A 20411-nucleotide genomic window follows, 5' to 3' on the forward strand; every position below is an offset into this window, starting at 1 on the left:
TCCACCTCCTGAGCATGTGCAGAATAACTATTTGCGATGGCCGTGGTGCGCATGTGCATTAGCAGCGTCGACAAGGAGATGGAGCTCAGGTGTTTCCAGAAAGTTAATTTTTCTCCAGTTTACACAGAGTCAGAGTCAAAGCATTTTCAAAAAGTTCTACCTTGGGGGCCGTTCTTAAAAAGTTGTGTTTTCAGAGGCTCCGAGCAGCTTTGTAGTATAAATGTGAATAATATTGAAGAGAATGCAAGGCAAGGTAAATGTATTTACAGAGCACCACTCAGACACAGGGCAATTCACAGTGCTTTACAAAGAAATAAAAGAAATGAAAGAAATAAAAATTATTTAAATTGGACGGGTTTTAAGTAAAAAAATAATAATCTGCTTGTCTTAGCTTAAGGTAATGAGTATGAGGTATACAGTATTTTACTTCAGTGTGTTGAGTGATTTGTTTCACTTTGTGGACGTCTCTGCCTCTGATATCCTTTGTACTACTGTCACCATGTGGACATACTTTGAACTGCATATGCTGTTTATTGTTTGAGCTTGGGTTGATAAATTGATCAACTCAACCATAAACATACACAGAAGATTAAAGCAAATTGTACCGCTGACTTTATCTGTCCATTGTCTGTACTGTTAAATCTGTTATTTGGAGGATAAACATAATAATAATAATGATGATGATGATGATGATGATGATGATGATGATGATGATGATGATGATGATGATGATGATGATGATGATAATAATAATAATAATAATAATACACGTTACAAGAACATTTCAAGAAAAGATTGGGGTTGCTAATGTTAAAGCTGGATTCATCCTTCCAGTTAAATGTTGAGTGTAAATCCCCTGAGATGCAACATGTAAATACATCATCTGCCTCAATAAACCAAACTATTCTTTATATTTGTCCATTTTAACTGAGAATCAAATAAATAAGTTAAAATAATATGTTAAAGACCGCTGCATGTATTTTATATAGATGAAAGCTGTTGTGTAATGAATGATGTTTTTTTTTTTTTACAGACTCATCTCCAAATTAAGCTTCTTGATGAATTGAAGTGGCCTCAGGGAGCTGCTGCTTATTAAAAGCTCAATAAAAACGCACAAGCTCACTCAAAAATGCTCTTCAAAGGGGTTTAATATAACCTTCTCTTCAAAAACATTGAACCAGCTGGAATCATTTAGTACATCATGTAGAGAACACAAATCACTCACTGTGTATTGATATTTAACTGAAGGTTATTTGTGTCTGTCTGTCTGTCTGTCTGTCTGTCTGTCTGTCTGTCTGTCTGTCTGTATGTATGCATGTATGTATGTATACTAAAACATATTTACTCACCAGAGAAGAAACAAAAAAGGTGTCTGAATGTAGCTGCTTTTTTCCCATTTTAGGGGCGTTTATTGTGTTATTTTTGAATATGGGGTTTAACAGAAAGATGAAACTCTACATTTCATACTATTGATTATAACATCCCAATACAGACACTAGAACATATCATCAGTGTTAAATGTTACGCACTGAAGTGGTTTCCATCATATTTATCAGACAGGTTCCACTTCGTTCATGTTAATGACTCCTCAGCTCAGACTAAAGCTAAACATTGGTTCTGTATTGGGACCTGTGCTTTTCACATGATATATGCTTCCTCTTGATAATATTGTCAGTAAACGCTCAATCAACTTCCTTTGATATTCACATTATACACTACTATATATGTGTGTGTGTGTGTGTGTGTGTGTGTGTGTGTGTGTGTGTGTGTGTGTGTGTGTGTGTGTGTGTGTATGTATATATATATAGATATATAGGACAACAAGAATTGCAGTCACTCAACATAAAGAAGCACGTATCTTTGGGAGTTTGAATAAACAATAGAATTATTTGTTTGCTGAAAATCATTGTACTATTTGTCTGCCCTTGGTCTCCAGGACCTTGGGAGACCTTTGTCTTGTAGCAACAGGTTGAAGGGTCGACGTGATGTGATGTAAAGTAGATTTTACTGACCAACAGGCTCGACGCATCGGGACCCACTGACCACCAGAGGGCTGCCAAAAGCAAGCAAATTTTAGGATTTCGTCTATCAAACGTTATTATTTGAGTTTCCACAGATCAAATGAAGGGTTCACAGATCAGAGACTATGTTTTTATGACTCGTTGGCATCTGTAGGATTATCTGGTCCAGATTTGACAAGTCCAGGCATGGTGGGTTTTGATACGGACCAAAATTGATCGCATGAAAAACTATTCTGTGATATTTCCCCTAAAATATTTTCATGAAGAGAATAAAGGTTATACAAATTCAATTTTGGTTTTTTGGGCAAAGTTTATATGTCACCGGTTTTGGTCCGCAGGCCACATCTTTCACACCCGTGATTTATTTGGACCAGGGGTCTGGAACCTGATGGACCAAAAGGGCTGTTTATGTCAAAATGAGAAAAAAAAAAAAAAAACTCAAGAAATTTGCTATAGATACAAAAACTGAGTAGCATTCATGAAGTACAATTTTGATTTACTCTTTATGATTAAAATTTTTTTTTAGCTTCTGTAGGAATTTTATTCTCGCTATTTAAGTGATTTTACTTTGACTGTTTCTTCTCCGTTTGAGCCATTTAATCCGTTTTTTTTTTTTTTTTTTTTTTTTAGCGTATCTGACTGTTTTAGCTGCTTTTAGCCTGGAGATTGGACTATTTTTGAAAATCAGTGTGGTATGCAGATAAAATGAAGAAACAGAATGTTTGTTTACATGTTTACATATTCTGAAAGCTTCGTGGAGCCGCTCCAGAGCAGCAGGTTGATTCACAAATAAACATGATGATAAACAGAAAGACGGAGTTCCGGATCACAGCAAACAGTGAAACTCGTGTGCAGGTTATTGTTAGAAAGTTAGATCCCAGCCGGCGGAGCTGTCAGACCCCATTTAAAGACCCCTTCCTCCCGCGGTTGACCCCCCCCCCCCCCCCCCCCCCCCCCCCTCCATCACTGATCATCACTGGTCCCTCCTTCCCCGCACAACATGGACCGGAACCCACGCAGCAGCGGCAGCAGCACGTGATCTGGTGCTCCCCGCTCCTCACACCGCATCATGGCTGCGGAGGCTGCGGCGGTGCGGTACTGTACCGGGGCCGGAGCTGGAGCCGGCGGGGCTCCGCGCTCCCTGCCCCGGCTACTGCTCCTTCTCTCCCTCCTCTCCTGCTCCCTGCTTCCCGCCCCGGCGTGCGCGCTGCTCGGCTTTCGTCCCGAGGACACCGGGGCGGAGCTGTCCGTGCGGGACGGGGTGCTGAAAGCCACCGAGGGGACTCGTTTCATGCTGCGGGTTTACTACTCCACCTCCCCGCAGAGGCTCAACCGCACCGCGGGGACGCGCGCCAACAACGCCGCGCCCTGGATCGCCTTCATCGAGGAGCCGAGTCCCGGGAGGGAGGGACAGGTTCACCCCAAGAGGAACATGTGCATGGACAAGACCGCCCGGACGTCCGACATCGAGGTACTGGGCTCCTTCAAGTCCGCCTCGAGCCAGAACTCGGTGCTGGTGGAGCTGCTGGCTAAAGACCTGCGCCGGGGAGAGAAGGTGAAGTACTACTCCATGTGCGCCTTCGACGGCTCCAAGTGGGAGCACTACCGTACCCGGGACTTCTGGGTGGCCGTGGCGGAGCGCTCCGCGGCTCCGGACCTGTGGCTGCAGGTGCTGGTGTCGGTGCTGCTGCTTGGGCTCTCGGCGCTCTTCAGCGGATTGAACCTGAGCCTGCTGGCCCTGGACCCGGTGGAGCTGCAGGTGCTGCAGAACAGCGGTACCGACACGGAGCAAAACTACGCGCGGAAGATCGAATCCGTGCGTCGGCATGGGAACTACGTGCTGTGCACCCTGCTGCTGGGCACCGCCATCATCAACGCGTCGCTGGCCGTATGGATGTGCCAGATCCTGGGCATGACCTGGCTCTCCACGGTCATCTGCGCCTTCGGAATCTTCTTCATTGGGGAGATCCTCCCGCACTCCGTGGCGTCGCGCCACGGTCTCGCCATCGCGTCCAAAACCATCTGGGTGACGCGGCTGCTGATGGTGCTCTCGTTCCCCATCTCTTACCCCATCAGCAAGCTGCTGGATCTCATCCTGAACCAGGAGATCTCCAACTTCTACACCCGGGAGAAGCTGCTGGAGATGCTGCGCGTCACGGACCCATACCACGACCTGGTGAAGGAGGAGCTGAACATCATCCAGGGCGCGCTGGAGTTGCGCACCAAGACGGTGGAGGACGTCCTGACGCCGCTCACCGACTGCTTCATGCTGACCTCGGACGCGGTGCTGGACTTCAACACCATGACTGAGATCATGCAGAGCGGCTACACCCGGATCCCCGTGTTCGAGAACGAGAGGTCCAACATCGTGGACATCCTGTTCGTCAAGGACCTGGCCTTCGTGGACCCGGACGACTGCACCCCGCTGAAGACCATCACTCAGTTCTACAAGCACCCGCTGCACTGCGTCTTCAACGACACCAAGCTGGACGCCATGCTGGAGGAGTTCAAGAAAGGTCAGAGCAGAAAAAAATGATCTACAATTATACTTTACAGCGTTACTGTTTTTTAGGGATGGTGCTAGTTTTGGCCTCAGTGCTTTGTTAAACATTCTATTTCAAAACAAAACAAAACAAAACAAAACAAAACAAAACAAAACAAAACAAAACAAAACAAAACAAAAAACCATCAAAAACAGAAAAACAATACTGTCAAAAAGTCTGTTTTCTGTTTTTGCTTCCGTCATGTCATTGACCAGATTGAGCCTCTTTTGGTCTGCAGACCTTATGTTTGAAATCCATGCTATAAAATCTGCACGTTTGTTCTTTTTGAAAGGAACTGTGACTGAATTACTACGAGAAACAGCAGCTACAAAGCCACCATACAGAAATTTGTTTAAAGGCGTTAATGCTGATGTGAGCCACTTTGGATACATGTTAATGCTACTTAGTGAAACACCCGGAGTCAGTTCAGGACGAATAGGGCATGCTATATTTGGGAAAGAGGAGTAATGAAGAATAGTAACAGTGCTGCTTGGACAGAAGGAGACAGCGCAATTTCATCCAGCCGATCACTGAGTAACTGTAACTGAGGAACTTGGTTCAAAATCGTAACTAGTTACCAGCTTCTTATTGATAGAAGCATTTAAAGTAACATTTTACTTCTATATTCCACATAACTTAAAAAAAGAAGCAAACTAAATGTTGCATTTTTGTTAAGAATGTGTTCATAACCCGGTTAAACAAAGATTAAATTAATCAAGTAACTGAGAAACTTTTGACTTTGGAACTTGTCAGTTCACTTAATTGATGCTTATTTTGGCAAAATGGGAAGTTTTTAAGAGCCATGTGAAGCAGTGTTTCTCGTATTTTTTCTGTTGATAACACAGAAATCTCCCTGAAGCTTTCACTAAACTATGCCTGAATTTATTTTTGTATTTTATTTACACACCTGTCATTTTCAAAATGATTTTTTTTTCTATCTCTCGAATGAAAAAGGCTTCTAAAAGGCCCACTAAGTAAATTGAGAAAATAATACTAAAATGACTAGAATTTCTAAAAGGGAAAAAACAAAAACAAAACAAACAAAAGTTCTGTGAAAAGAGATAAAATGGTTAAAATGGATAGAATGTCCTTCCTTCCTATGGCCATAAGCCTCTATAACTTCTACTTGTAAACAATGTGTTTTTAGTTCATTTAAATCTTTCAATTCTTATATTTGTCACTGTTAAGCCTTGTACAAATAATCACTTATTTAATTTTTTATCAGATTTGATATTCAACTTTTGTTTTATTTATTCAGTGTGGAGTAATGCTGAAAGTAAATCCCCTCTGGGATTAATTGAGTACCGGTATTTCTATTTAATACTATTCCAAAAGTGCTGGAAATCAAATATAAAAGTGTTAAAATCAGGTACAAAACAGTCAAAAATGTAATAACATGTTTACCATCCAAAATTGTAATTGAAACCTCATGTATGCAGCATAAGATACACATTTTGTTTCAAAACTGCATATGTGAAATTTTTGAAACTGTGTTAGCAGCTCCAGGCATATTTTATTGGTGGCAAATCACAAAACTGTCTGGTCTGATGCTTTCTGGATGTTTTGTTTTTTTTAAACCTGGAGCCTGTTCAGGTGTCCTACTCAGACGCTGGAAGTTTCCCACTTCCCAGTCATAAATTCCCAGCTCTGTGAATACCCTGAAACAAGGCCTCCTTTGGGTCTTTACCAGGAGGGTTTTTGTGGGATACGTCGGGGAATGCAAATGTGTGTCTTTACAAATTGGAGCTGGAAGGGAGCCGTGCGGGTGGCTCAGCCCTCCTTCTGTGTCACACAGGCTTTGCAGTGCTGCTGCAGAGCCCCCCCCCCCACCAAAATCCTGCATGCAGTCAGCTGGTGCTCCTGTGTCTCTGTGAAAAGGGTGGGGTGCCATCCAGCCAATGGCGAACCTCGCTGCTTATCGTTGCCTTCCTGCTTGCTCTGTGATGCTGCACAGTCAGCAGTTTGTGTGTGTGGCGAGGACGGGAGGAGAGGGAGGTAAACAAAGGAGGACACCTTGACCTGCTGACAGGAGACACTCCACAGCTCTTTTATTTATAGTCTGGAACTGTAATCACTAAACAGTGTGTCCCGCATCAACAGCAAGGATAAAACTGATGAATCCAATGAAAATAACTCCAAAACATGCAAATATTTATATACATCCACTATATATTTTTTTAATGTTTTTCTGGGCTTAAGATGGATTATTATTGGTATTAGTGTAATGGAGGCGAACCAGGTGCCATCAGTGTTCTCTCCCCCCCCCCCCCCCCCCCCCCCGTAGCAGCACGTGCATGCACTGCGGCAGAAGAAATGCCGACCTTTTCATTCATTTCACTGAGACTCCTGCAGCAGCAGCTTTGCAGTGTTTACCTGCTTCTTGTAGTAACCAGCTCACATCAGTCAAGGAAATCTCCTCAACACACAGACCCGTTACATGGACAATGGGCCGTAACAAATTCACATCATAATAATCCACAAATCTAAAAAAAAAAAAAAGAAAAAAGACCCTCAACCTGAATGTATAGAGCAAATTAATACTAGTAGCGTGAAACTAAAAATTAGGAAAGACCCCGGGTGGAAAATAAAGTACAATCTCAAAACATCACGTTTCCTTAAACCTCATACTTTTGGATTGTCTCGACCACAATACTAAATTAATTCGTGTTACGTTAATTTTATTACAAATGAAAAAACAACAAATGATTGGAAGTTATCCGTGAGGTCAACAGCAATAGAATGTGTGCATTCATGAAATTATTGGCTTCCTTCATTCGTGACGACTTTTTCTTGTTCAAAAAGCTGCTTGCAGAAGGTGAATGTGGTGGATTTGACTCTACTTCCCATAGCTGTAATTCTGATCTTTGCCAATTTCAGTGTGAAAGTAGAAGAAAATGAACTGTAGAAATAAAGAAAATGATCATATCCTGTTAAAGAGCGAGTGTCAGTGTCCATGGATGACGGATATTTTTGATATTTATATTAACTGAAAAAAAAAGCAAGGGAGAAAGGAGCAACGCAAGTCCTCGAACCAGAGGAGGGTTCAAAACCAGCTTAAACACAAAGATTCAGTCAGTGTTATTACAAAAAAAAAAAACATGGAGAGAAATCCAAGAACTTTGCTGATATATCAGAGAAAATTTGACCTATAAAACTGTCTTCTATTTAGAGATATTGAGCAGAACTGGCCTCAACGTAAACTAAACTATCGACCCCTGATTTACTCTATATTTGAAAAGCAAAGTATCAAGGAGGCCTGTTGGCTCCAGTGGAGGTTTATGGATGGGAAACAAGCTACAACTGCGAGGAGAACTGTACCCCATCCTGGCAGAAGTTAGTGAAAGCGAGTCGCAGCCAGCCTGCTGGTGTGCTGAGACCACAGAGAGGCTCTTTGGCCTGAATACAAAGCAGAGCGTCTGGCACAATGAAGCTGGCCGAGCGACGGCTTCCCCGCTGTGAGCTAACGGCAGCAGCAGTGTGCGAGAACGGGGAAAAAACCTTCCCCGTGCCAGAGAGTGCCGCTGCGTAGACTGATGGGAAGGTGAGCGTGAGCATCACACACCGATCCGACATGATCCACCAGAGCTGGCGAAGGATGTGTCTTTCACCAACAGTTCAACAATAGGTCCGATTTTATCAGCCCGAAAGTCTCAACTGAGACATGAAACGTTTGCATCTGTCACCGTAACGGATCCTTTACCATCTTTTATGGGCTGTCAGAAGTGATTAAAGTAGAGAAACACGGGCATCGCTCAGGAATTGAGTTATATGAAACGCCCCTTCCACTGCTTTCCCTCTCTCTTTTGGCTCTCATCCCTGCACTGTCCCCCAGGAGACAGATGATTAAATATTCATTGTGCTGTATTTTCAGTTTGTCACTCTGCCATCTGTTCAATTGTGGTGCCACTTTTTACACATTTGGTCCATTTGACCGACGGCTGAGTCTCAGCCTCAGTATTAGATTTTATGGAGTTTGAGCTAAAGCATCTGATAATGAACAGATGACCCACTTTTACTATCACTGCTGAGCTTTTGTCCTCCCTCTTTCACAACCATGGCGGACTGGTTGCATTGCAGCCTTCACGAGACCTTCGGGAGTCCATTGACACACACAGGGCCTGTTCACCTGAAAGAACCAGGAGCTAGTTCAGGGCCGGCTCTCAAATGAGCACCACCAAAGAACCAGTTGTTTCTTCCATTGTCAACGGAGCCAAGTGAGAGCCACGTCATTGCATAACTCCAAAACGTTGTACGTCACTGAGTTCACCAATGTCGCGCACGTACAGGAACGAGGAGACGGACTATATTCATCAGTTTGGTCCGGGTCGCTCCATCTCGTCTGGCCTGAACCTCGGATGCAGAGCAAAGAGACAGAAAACATTGAGTCTCCTCGTCGCTCTGTAGGGGTTTTTTTTTCACGTTTGTCTTGCTTTAGTCCAGAGCCCTGGAGTGGCCAGAGAGAAAAATAATAATAATAATAATAATAAGGCGTGAATGAGCTGGGAGCTTATATGTCAACATTTAGGCATTACATTGTGAATTTCTGCTCCTATTTCTGGACGTGTCTGAATCAAATGCCTCAACATCAGGAGGAATGGAGGTGTAGAATGATAGAACGCAGCTCTACAGCCGTTTCCAAAGGCAACCTGCGTAAACACCCTGTGTTCTCTTTCACATGAAGCGTCATTCAAAGACACATTGTATGGCTAAGAAATATCCAAGCTTTCATTTACAGTAGTATATAATTTGTTTTCTAGTTGCTGATGAATGAAAAGTATGGCTTCATCATGGTGCAACGCAGCCTCATGCAGACCTCAGCCTGCAGTCGTTAACGCCTGGGAGTAAAGTTAGTTACAATGATGTCGTGATGAAAAGCGTGAAGAAAATGACGATGGAAAGCTGCTTCTAAATTACATATGTGATGACTTTGTGTGACAGCGCCGGAGCGTTGTTATTATTTTTTTCTCTATAACCACTGCGGGACTCCGTGTTCGCTGTAGATTTCAGAATGCCGGTTCAGAATCTTTTCCACCTCGTAGGTAGAGATAACTCCGGCCACAGCTGATGATGTGTCCTCCCCCTCTCCGGCCCCGCTCTGGCCCAGCAACAATGTGGGGCCAGCTCAGCACCGGTTTAGCCCATTGATAGGCCGGGACTTTGTTGGTGGAAAGATAGATGCTAAGCCGCTACAGTGAGTTACGCATTGTTGGGTTGGTTTTTTTTCAGTTTTGACTTAGGGGCCGTCCACACCATGAAACCGGTTAACCTAAACGTGCTGTTTTTGGCCTATCATCCACATGAGGCGGTGTTTGGAATGGATGGATGAATAAAAATACTCTCCAAGCAACGTTTTCGTGTACGTGAACACTTAAACCGTAATGGAAGTTTTCCCTTTTTTACTGGAAATCGTCATGTAAACGGTTCCTCACATGACCCGTATTGGAAAGTTGCCTTCTCACATTTATTCCTGGCTGATTTGGACCTTTGGATCTCAGTACAGTGTAACCACTGAATTGAGTTTAATGCCGCTCATGTTGACATGATGCAAAAGCCAAGAAGTAACAATGGATCTCTTTCATTTCAATTCAATTTTATTCGTTGAGCACCCTATTCAACACAATCATTTCAAAACACTTTTATAGAGAGAGAGAAAATAAAAAAGAACAGTTCAAGATGAGCAAGCAGAGGAGACGGTTGAAAGGAAACCAGACCGAACTGGAACAAAGTGATTTGAATTAAAAATTAATTCCGAGGAAAATGTTCAGCATGTGAGTCTGTCTCAGCCCAGTGGAAGTCTGCCTGACCTGATTAGCTGCACCGAATGGTGAACACTTCCCAGCTCTGTGCATGGCTGTGCCTCGGTGTGTGCCTGAGGTAGTTGGCAGGCGGAGAGCTGAACTGGAGCCAGACTGCGGAGGACGAGCAGCAAACAACATTCGCTCTGTTTTCTACCACTTTGGTGTGCACGCGTGTGAATGCATTTTCTGAGCGTGAAGTTTTGAATTTTTTGCACGAGCCAGTTCACACCTGATGATTCCTCCCATTGTGGAGGTCCAGTGTGCTCTCTGTCACAATCCTGGCCCACATGCATACAAACCTCTCTGTTGCATTTACATGAAATCCACTTTCTGAACAGGCGTTGCACGTATTTGGTGTATGCATTATTAATCACACCAATTATCTGCGGAGACGCCCCAGCATTTCACCTGAGTGCACACGCTCATCATTCTGGGAGGAAATACAGAGGGAAACGCTGCAGCCTGTTTTGTTTGTGTCACATGATGGATTGTGTTTTTACATCCACAGTATCGTGTTTACCCCTCCCCTCGTTTTTACACCCACTCCATTCAGCTCCTGCTGCGCCATCCACTCTACATGAGAGTGCTGAGCTCCACTCCCACTCAGGATGAGTCACACAAACACGGTTAAGCAGGTTCACTCCAACCTAATCCCAGGCACTAATTTCAAATCAAACAATCTCTCTGGAAAACACTGCGTACTGGGATTTGTGTGCCTGAAACGCAGGGCACACTGTTCTGTGTACAGATACACAACATCAGATTATGTGGACTTTATGTCTTGTGTATTTATTTTCCTGCGGTGAGTGAAATCCAAACATGTCGCCCTTTCAAAGTCAGATTGTTATTTCGCTTTGGAGTACAAAGTGTGATCCTATCTGGCATGGTGGTTAATTCAATCACATAGTTCCTGTTGGCGGAGAGAAATCAATAACACAAAATGATGTAATTAATACTCACAGGGCATAATCTGATCTGGGCCATTTCCGGGCGGAACTGTGCACATCGATTCAGTTTTCAGACTAATATGTTCACAATGCAGGTTCACACTCACCATTGCCGAACGTTCACGCTAGAGATGGAGATATTGACCTGTCCTTTTCTGTCCTTTTTAGCAGAAATCTGCCACCTCTTTGTCTGGATCGGTTACAATTTTCGTCCAAGTGTTTGTTTATAAGGGAAGCATGAGATAGCCATTCTGTAATTGGCTCTATATAAATAAAATTGAATTAATTTGTTAATCTTTGAACTGAATTACGTTCATTTTGTCATAATTAAAGGTATTTTATTGTTTCTGTTTTTGCTGACAAGTAAAGCAGGATGTTTTTACCTTGCTGACGTGTTTCGGCTGCATCTGCTGTCTTCCTCAGTGTCATCTGACGTGATTACGTGTCGGTCTTTATCAGATGACCAGCCCGACAGATAGGAAATCCAATATCTGCAATAATCAGCAGTTTTTCTCACGGAGGATCTAAACTAAAGCCATCCACACAGTCCCACACACTGCAGACCCGCTCTCTGGAAAAGATACGTAGAGGACATCCTGGAAATAATAAAAAACTGGACACACACAAGAACTCACAGACCATCTGAACAACACTGAAAATATACAATTCACACATGAAGAAGAAACAAACAGGACCCCTTCTTTTCTGGACATGAACATTTACCAAAGACGAGACAACACCCATCCAGTGCCTCCTTTGGATATTAGAACACATGTTACAAGTGGCCAGTATCATAACAGATGAAATCGACAGACAGGAGGAGGACAAACACATCAAGAACGCACTCACACTATGTCAGTATCCAAAATGGGCCATAAACAAAGGGAGACAACAAGTCGAAAATAAAGAAAAAATAAAGAAAAACTAAACACACAGAAAAACCAGATAAGAACAAAAATACAATCACCATCCCATACAGCCGAGGACAACAGAACCCATATAACCAATAATGGAAAAAAAACACAGCATCACAACAAATTATGACAGGAACAATGGAGATTTATTGTAAAAGTGTTGAAATTTGGGAAAATTTTCCCAATGTTGTTTAGCAAATCAGAGAATGCACAATGAATTTGTTGATATAGGTGTTTCGTGAATTTGTGACAACTGTACTGCATCACACGTTTTTGTGTCGGGGTCTTTTTCAGATTTGTTTGGTCAGCTTTCCTTTTTTTCCCCTGATGTTTCGGTCCATACTGAAATCCTTTAAGAACTGAAGCTGAGCTGTTGCACTGACCCTTCCTATCCAGGGAAATCCCACCTCGCCATTGTGCAGCGTGTGAACAACGAGGGAGAGGGGGACCCTTTCTATGAAGTCATGGGCATCGTCACCCTGGAGGACGTCATCGAGGAAATCATCAAGTCAGAGATCCTGGATGAGACGGACCTCTACAGTACGTATCCTGACACACACTTTCCTTCTAACGCAGCGAATGAAACAAGAGAGTCTTGATCTCATTGGTCTGTGTGTCTCAGCGGACAACCGTTCCAAGCGGAGGGTTTCCCACCACGAGAGGAAGCTGCAGGACTTTTCCATCTTCAAACTGTCCGAGAACGAGATGAAAGTGAACATTTCCCCTCAGCTCCTTCTGGCGACGCACCGCTTCCTGTCCACAGGTACCAGCCAATCAGATCACTGCTCTGAGAAACGGTCGGTTTCTAAACTGTATAATGTATGCGTCCAGTTTTCTTTATATCTTGTATAACACATCTGTGTTTGTGCTGAAAACTGATTCTTGTAATTCTTTGAAAATTCTTAAATTAAATGTAATTTTTTTTTGGGGGGGGGGGGGGTGTGTGTTTATACTGTATCAGAGGTGGAGCCCTTCAAACCGGCTCACATCTCAGAGAAGATTTTACTGCGGCTCATCAAACATCCCAGCGTGGTTCAGGAGCTCAAGTTCGATGAGAAGAACAAGCGAGCGCAGCAGCACTTCCTGTTTCAGCGCAACAAGCCGGTGGACTACTTCATCCTTTTGCTGCAGGTATGTCAAACAATCCAAAACCAAGACGGTGTCCAGACCACAGTCAGAATACCCAGCAGAGCCAAGAGAACACTCTCTTTGTGTCTGGTGTGTGTGTGTGTGTGTGTGTGTGTGTGTGTGTGTGTGTGTGTGTGTGTGTGTGTGTGTGTGTGTGTGTGTGTGTGTGTGTGTGTGTGTGTGTGTGTGTGTGTGTGTGTGTGTGTGTGTGTGTGTGTGTGTGTGTGTGTGTGTGTGTCTGTGTCTCTGGTTCCTCAGGGTCGAGTCGAGGTGGAGTTCGGTAAAGAAGCGTTGAAGTTTGAGAATGGAGCCTTTTCTTACTTTGGGGTTCCAGCCATCATGCCTACAGGTACACACACTTTACATTATACTTAAAAAGGACAAACCAGAAGAATCACCAAAAAAAATAAAAAAAATGTATGCAACAATCAGCCAGAACATGATGATCACAATATCATATCAGTCCCACAACCGTTCTGACTGAACGCCTGAAGGTGAAGATGCTTTGATGTGTGTTTAATGTGACAGTAACTAAGACATGTTTGACTTGCATTTCTTGAAAAATTTTAACATGAAGGGAAATACCATGGAATGCATATTAAGATATGGTTTTGTTGCACAATAAAACAGTGAGATCTATTTGTTTGTCTTGTAGTGTTACATAATGTTATGGCTGATTTGTATCTACCATCATATGAAAATAGACACACGAGCCTCTTAAAATATGATATAGGAGTTTCTTTATTATTATACCCATTGGAATGATTTATATGATTGTATATCTATAACAGATGAATGAATGAGGGGAGTGAGAGGATTGAGCTGCTTCACGTCTCGTTCTTCCCCCTGCAGTCCACAGATCCCCCTCTCGCAGCAGTGGTCTGGACCGCTCCGAGTCCATGCTATACGGGGGCAGTATGGGGCAACTGAATGGAGGTGGGAACGTCTACCTGCCTGACTACTCTGTCCGACAACTCACACATCTCCAGGTCATCAAGGTGACGCCTCAAGCTCACTCAGAAAGTAGCACAGTCTGTTTTTAACTTTGTTTTCAAAAATTAAATGCAATCGATAGCTTAAGTCACGAGTTGGCAACCTTCAACACTGAAAGTGAATGGCGGTTCTAAAATCAAAAAAATCCCAAAAAGAATAAACAAAACTGCATCTTTAAAATTAACTAAACGCATCTCAATAAATGAATGCAACAATGAGGGATCAAACCCTGGTTTCCCCGCACGGCAGGTAAGAGTCATAACCAACTGGCTGCACGGGTGAAATGGCTTCCAACAAAGGTTTGATCACCGCGTCACTCAGATCAATCTTTTCGCTAAAAAGTTTGGCCCTAATTAAACTGCCCCTTTACAAAAAACATTCCATAAATGAGGAGGCGCGGAAAGAGGTGATGTCATTTCCTTTCCGACCAAGAAGCTTCGGACCCACCCGTAAACAGAAAGGACATGATACTGAAAAAGAGTCATATATTTGTCATATATAGTCACAGTATAATTAGTTCTCTGCATTGTGACTGTGCAGCACATACCGAGTGTTTTCTTGAGTTAGTGGCCTCACAGTTAAACTTTCAAACACACACCCCTCCGCTCATAAAGCCAGCTCTTTGCCACTATGGCTACCGCTCTCTTCAGCCAACAATCCCGTTTAAAAAAAAAGGAAAAATACCTGGTGGCACTGCAACACAATGCTTCCTTTTTGTCAGATCTGTTCACCAGGAAATAACAAAAGATTACATAAAATGTGTTTCTGCAGAAGATCTTGAATATTAAGGCCCTTCAGGGAGGGTGAGCGTTCTGGACTGTGCATGTGTGTGTTTTCTCCAGACACTCCTCATTATTTTCATTGTATGAAAACATGCATGTGAGGCTTACTGATGACCCTAAATTGTCTTTGTTAGGTGTTAATTCATGTGTGGTTCTCTTCGTCTCTCTCAGTATAGAAAATGCATGGATGGATGTTTTGGATTCTCACAGCAATTTGTTGCTCACCACGAAAAATAAACATATCAAGATGGATTGTAAATACAGAATTAAGTAATTTGAAAGAAATCATAAAGCTAAACTTGTCATTCCATTGGTCAAAAATTTTTTCTTCCTATGGCACCAAAAACAACACCATCATTTCAAGGCACTTTTAAAGAGAAAAGCCATCAATTTGACTTTCTGCTGTTCTGGTTGGTGTTAGGGGATAGAAGGAGAGAAAAGGAGAGGACAAACCTTGGTTCCGGTAGGAGGGTGTAGAGATTCTCCATCAAATTAAGCAGACATAAATCCACTCGATGCAGACGTGATGAAGGCAAGAGACTCAGACCCTGAAGGAAGTTACAAAAGAGAGAGAGAGATACAACACTGATGGCACCTGGTTTGAGCGAGAAAGGAAAGAAGCTCTGATTGCTGACACACAATAAACAAGTGGATTAAGACACGGGGCAGTACGTCGTCGTCCCAGAAGCTCTGGATCTTTCCAGCAGATCTGTTCTGACTTCTTGATACATTTTGAAAACTGTTGCTGTTTAAGGCTGGTAAAACTTCACCTCGACAATCAATTTTGCTAAATATATGTCACCGACAAACTGCTCGGCTTGGTGAAAGTTGCATTTGGTATCAAGTGGGTCCAGAACGAGAAAGGACACTGTTATTCCGAAACACGAAGACGTGAACATTTCCCACGACTCGCTATTACCCAGAAGTCTTTGCTCCTCCATCAGATTACCCGGAGCCACTACCAGAACGCGGTGACGGCCACCCGGATGGACAGCTCCCCTCAGACGCCGGACGCCGACACCCGGCTGGCCGAGGCTAACAGCCCGACCCCGGAGGCTCCGCCCACTGACCAGGCAGCCACGCTGATGCCCCCCGGGCACACCGCCAGCACCACCCTCCTCATGCCCCCGCCCCGGGAGCTCGGCAGGCCCAGTTCGGCCCGGAGCCGGGGGCAGCAGTCCAGCGTCCCGCACAACACGTCGCTGCTGAATGAGAAGAACCGAATCGTCCGTGAGTTCCTGAAACACGTCTGCCATCTAAGCATGACCCTTGACCTCCGCCAGCTATGAAACACAGGAAGGTGTAGCAGCCTTTACACAAAATCTAAACAAATCAGGCTTGATATGTTGTTTGTATCTTTGATGTTGTATTCCTATTTGATTCAATTCTAAAAAATAGAAGAAATAAATAAAAGAAAAGGACGGCCTTTCAGTTTTGTTCACGAATTCCAGCTTGAATTCAGCCATGTGCATATTAGTTCTGCAATCAGTCAGACGAGCAATACTCGTAACGATCTTATATTTCATTATCGGACACTATGAAGTAGCTCCATTCATTTTCAGAGAAGTCAGCATGAACAGGCACCAGCGGCGGATAAATCTGCAGTCTGCCTCTTGATCCTTTACTTTCCAGATGCATTGGGCACTTTTGCTCATGTAACTCTCGCTGAGGTGGGATTTTACCACGCGGATCCCGAGTGGCTCCTCGAGCTGCTGACAGATGGAGAAGGCAGGTTGGAGTGTGGTTGCATTTGAACCTGAGTGTCTCTTTGAGACATTTTTAATCCGGACGTCTTTCACTGCAGCTATTTATCAAGCAAACGGCTCAATCGGGCCCCCGTTAACGCGACAACAAAAATGAGTGTGACCACAAAACATTTGTCATTAAATATAGTTAAGTAGTTAAATAGTTCTTTCGCTTTTCTGAATCAAAAACGCAAAAGCTTATTCTTTTGAAACGTTGAATGGGGGTCGTAGTCTGACCTGTTATTTTTCAAGAAACAAGTCTGGTGTCATGTAAAGGGATCCTTAGATTATCTCTAAAAATAAATAGTCCTACACTTTGAAATTTGAAAATTTCTATTTGAAATTAGAAACACCTAACTGTGGGTGTGTGTGTGTGTTGCAGGGAGCAAGTCTGACGGCCAGAAGAGCCCCAGCGACTCTGTATTTCTCAGGATGGACGAGATTCCCTACATCAGAGAGGACAGAGCTGAGCCAGATGCACACGCTGGTTTGTTTCATTCATTTGTTTTGTTTTTTTAATGTGGCAAAGAAACTGCTGCTTTCTTTTTTCCCCCTCAGGAATCCGAGCTGAAAGACGGAGTGGCTACATATTATAATTTATCTTCAGAAATAGTTAAAAACCAGCTTTCTGTAATGAGATGAATCAAAAGCTGGTTGATGTTATTCAAAGTTAGACATTTCTAACAATGGAGGTTAATAGAAATGTATGTGGAAAATAAGCCACAATTATAGCTTTTGATAGTAAAGCTCAATATGAAGAACAAAGATTACTTCTGAAGATGGATGCCTTATTCCATGGTAAAAAGTCTTACTTTTGTCCCTGAAAAACATCAGGAATGGTTGAAACTATCTGCTGTGGCAGTTTGTAAATCCACAGCTTTTTATAAAGAAAAAAATTGCAAATTGTTATATAATTAGTTTTTGCAAGAATGCATTAATTCTCATCAAAAACTATGTTTTTTATTTATTGAAAAAACGGAAACAAACAGTCAACCAGTAACTATGTGGCAAAACATTCTGTTAATAAAAGTTTAAAGCTGAATAAATACAAGTAAAATGTTGATATCTATTGACTGAAGTATTTCTATTGGATTAGACTTTATTACTTTTCAAATGAACCACAACTCAACATTTTCATCAATTTGAATTTTATCTTCTCGTGAAAATCTTTCCTCAAATCATCACAAGAGTTAGTCTGCAGGTGTCAGAGTGTCAGAGAATGATCAGAGTACAGGAGTTTAATTTGTCCTCGAACTGTTCATGAAGGACGGACTCATGAGTCTCTCTGTCTTTCAGACGTGGCCTCTGTTCCCATGGAAACGGACACGTCGCCTTTCATCAGCAACCTGTCGTTAAGCAGCTCGGAGGATACGCTGGGCAAGAAGCTGCTGCTCAAACTCAGTCAGTCACACTCACACACTCCACACACACACACACACACACACACACACACACACACACACACACACACACACACACACACACACACACACACACACACACACACACACACACACACACACACACACACACCTTGCCCATAAAGACTGGAGTGTCCAATTCCAACCCCGGAGGCAGATTGTCCTGCAGGTTTTAGGTCACTCCCAGTTAAAACACACCTGATTGCATAGAGGCAATTACAATAACAAGCTTGATGATGACGCGGTTATTATATTCAGGTGTGCTGACAGAGGGGGACAGCGAAGGCCCCGTTTACACAACAATGTTTAAAGTTAAAACACATAATTTGCGCGTTTTCACAAAAATGTCCTGTTTATAGGCCAACACGAGACCTGCCATGCTAACTACATAGTTTTCTGCCATTTCCGTGTAAACGGACATCGTTTTCAAAACGTTGCCATGGAAATATGACATTTTTCTTTTTCACATGAAATGTTGAGTAAATAGGGCCTCAGATAGACACACACACATACTTTGCATGTGTGTGTGTGTGTCAGCTCTGACAGAACAGTTGATAAGAAAAAGATCTAGACAGGAGACAAAGCTGCTATTCCGATTTCTCTCTAGTAATATGTCTTTTCTGTCCTCAGGTCACAAGAAAAGAAAAAAATCCCGTGAAGGAGAAAAGACACCAGAGGACGTTTCAGAGCAGCCGCTGGTGAAAACCTAGCCGAGCCTGTGAAAGAGACCTGAACTCTACCAACTCCCCAAACTCTCCAAACTCCCATCGCCTGATGGTTCTTCAAGCTGTTTGAAAAGACAACGTCTTCAAAAGCTGTCAGAGTTTTATCTGAAAGCATTTCATACGCTCACACTGAAGGAGGCCATGAGGTGCATCTATTACCAGGAATACGTAAGTGAACGGAGGGCGCCATTCTCCTCAAGAAGGCTCAGCTTTGGCAATATGCATCAAACCAACGTTTTTATCCGCTTCCATCTCCTCTCTTTGATCAACAAAGGAATTAGCTTCTTCAATGCGCTTCTCATCTCCACCCCTCCGGCTTTTTCCTGCTGATGCTCGTATATAAAAGAATGACTATGAATATACTAGATTTTAATGAGTTTTTATACACAACTGACGTGCGCACTCACGCCGGTGCTGAAGGGGACGATGTGACGCAGCAAAAAGGGGAAGGTTTCCAAAGATGATGCTGATTTGTACGCACTCTTCCACAAGGCGCAGGAGGAACCTCAACTAGGAGCATCGAGTCGTGTACTGTATTGTCTGATCAGATTGTGTTCTTAGCATTTAACACTTACCCATACAATGGAGAAGCGTAGTTCTCATTTACACGACGTTTTCATGTGAAAACGCGAAACTTCTGTTGCATTTATGGTGGTCCGTTTACACGATAACGTTGCCCGGATCCACTGAAAACGCCACTTTATTTAAACACTCCGGCTCCATGCAGACGGCGGAAACACTGTGACCGCGACTGCACATTCCCACCACGGCTGTAGTAACTAGTTGTTGTGCACATGCTCAGCAGATGGACATTCAGAAGAGTGTTTCCCGCAGAGTGTCATGACTCTCACAACAAAAGCCCCCACTAGTGGCCCAAAGTTAAACTGACATTGTTTTCAGTGGCTCTGGAATTGCCATGTAAACATTAAACCTTTCTGAATAAAACAATACGACAAAAAAGAAACGTTTTCATTTGAAACGTTGTCGAGCGAAGTAGGCCAGAGGCTCACCTTTTATTTGTCAACAACCTCTGCAATTCTCACAAAACTCTGCAGCATCGTCTCATTTTGGTGGGAAAAATTTAATCTGCAACAACCTTCTGATCTCAAACCTAATCCAACACCTCGAAATAAGCTGGAATGACCACGACCCAGATTGTATCCCCCGGCACCGCCCTCACAGAGCCTTTTGTGTCGGAGGTTTGTGGTGAAACTACGTAATCAACCATAACTGTGGCATTGCAGCATCCCCCCCCCCCCCCCCCCCCCAATTGATCTAGTAAAGCATGAATCAAGCAAAGTGTGTGAGAAGAATGATGGGTAAAATGCCAATTTCTTCATTAATGACATAGCTATCATTTGAGGAAATGATCTGAAATGTAATGTTTTACTAAT

General features: G+C 43.2%; 1 protein-coding gene across 1 annotated transcript; it reads left to right on the forward strand.

Annotated features, from left to right (window-relative positions):
* Positions 1–2994: 2994 nt before the first annotated feature.
* Positions 2995–19002, forward strand: LOC308144724 (metal transporter CNNM1-like; the record flags this gene model as incomplete). The annotated part of the gene is given in 12 exon segments (XM_080515904.1): positions 2995–3033; positions 3035–3059; positions 3062–4537; positions 12620–12763; positions 12846–12986; positions 13185–13354; positions 13610–13700; positions 14204–14349; positions 16071–16356; positions 17254–17358; positions 18168–18272; positions 18923–19002. Coding segments are annotated over 12 exon segments (2808 nt in total), but the record flags the coding sequence as incomplete, so codon positions are not given.
* Positions 19003–20411: the final 1409 nt, after the last annotated feature.

The sequence above is a fragment of the Blennius ocellaris genome, assembly GCF_963422515.1.
Source record: "Blennius ocellaris genome assembly, chromosome: 3".
NCBI classification, from domain to species: domain Eukaryota; kingdom Metazoa; phylum Chordata; class Actinopteri; order Blenniiformes; family Blenniidae; genus Blennius; species Blennius ocellaris.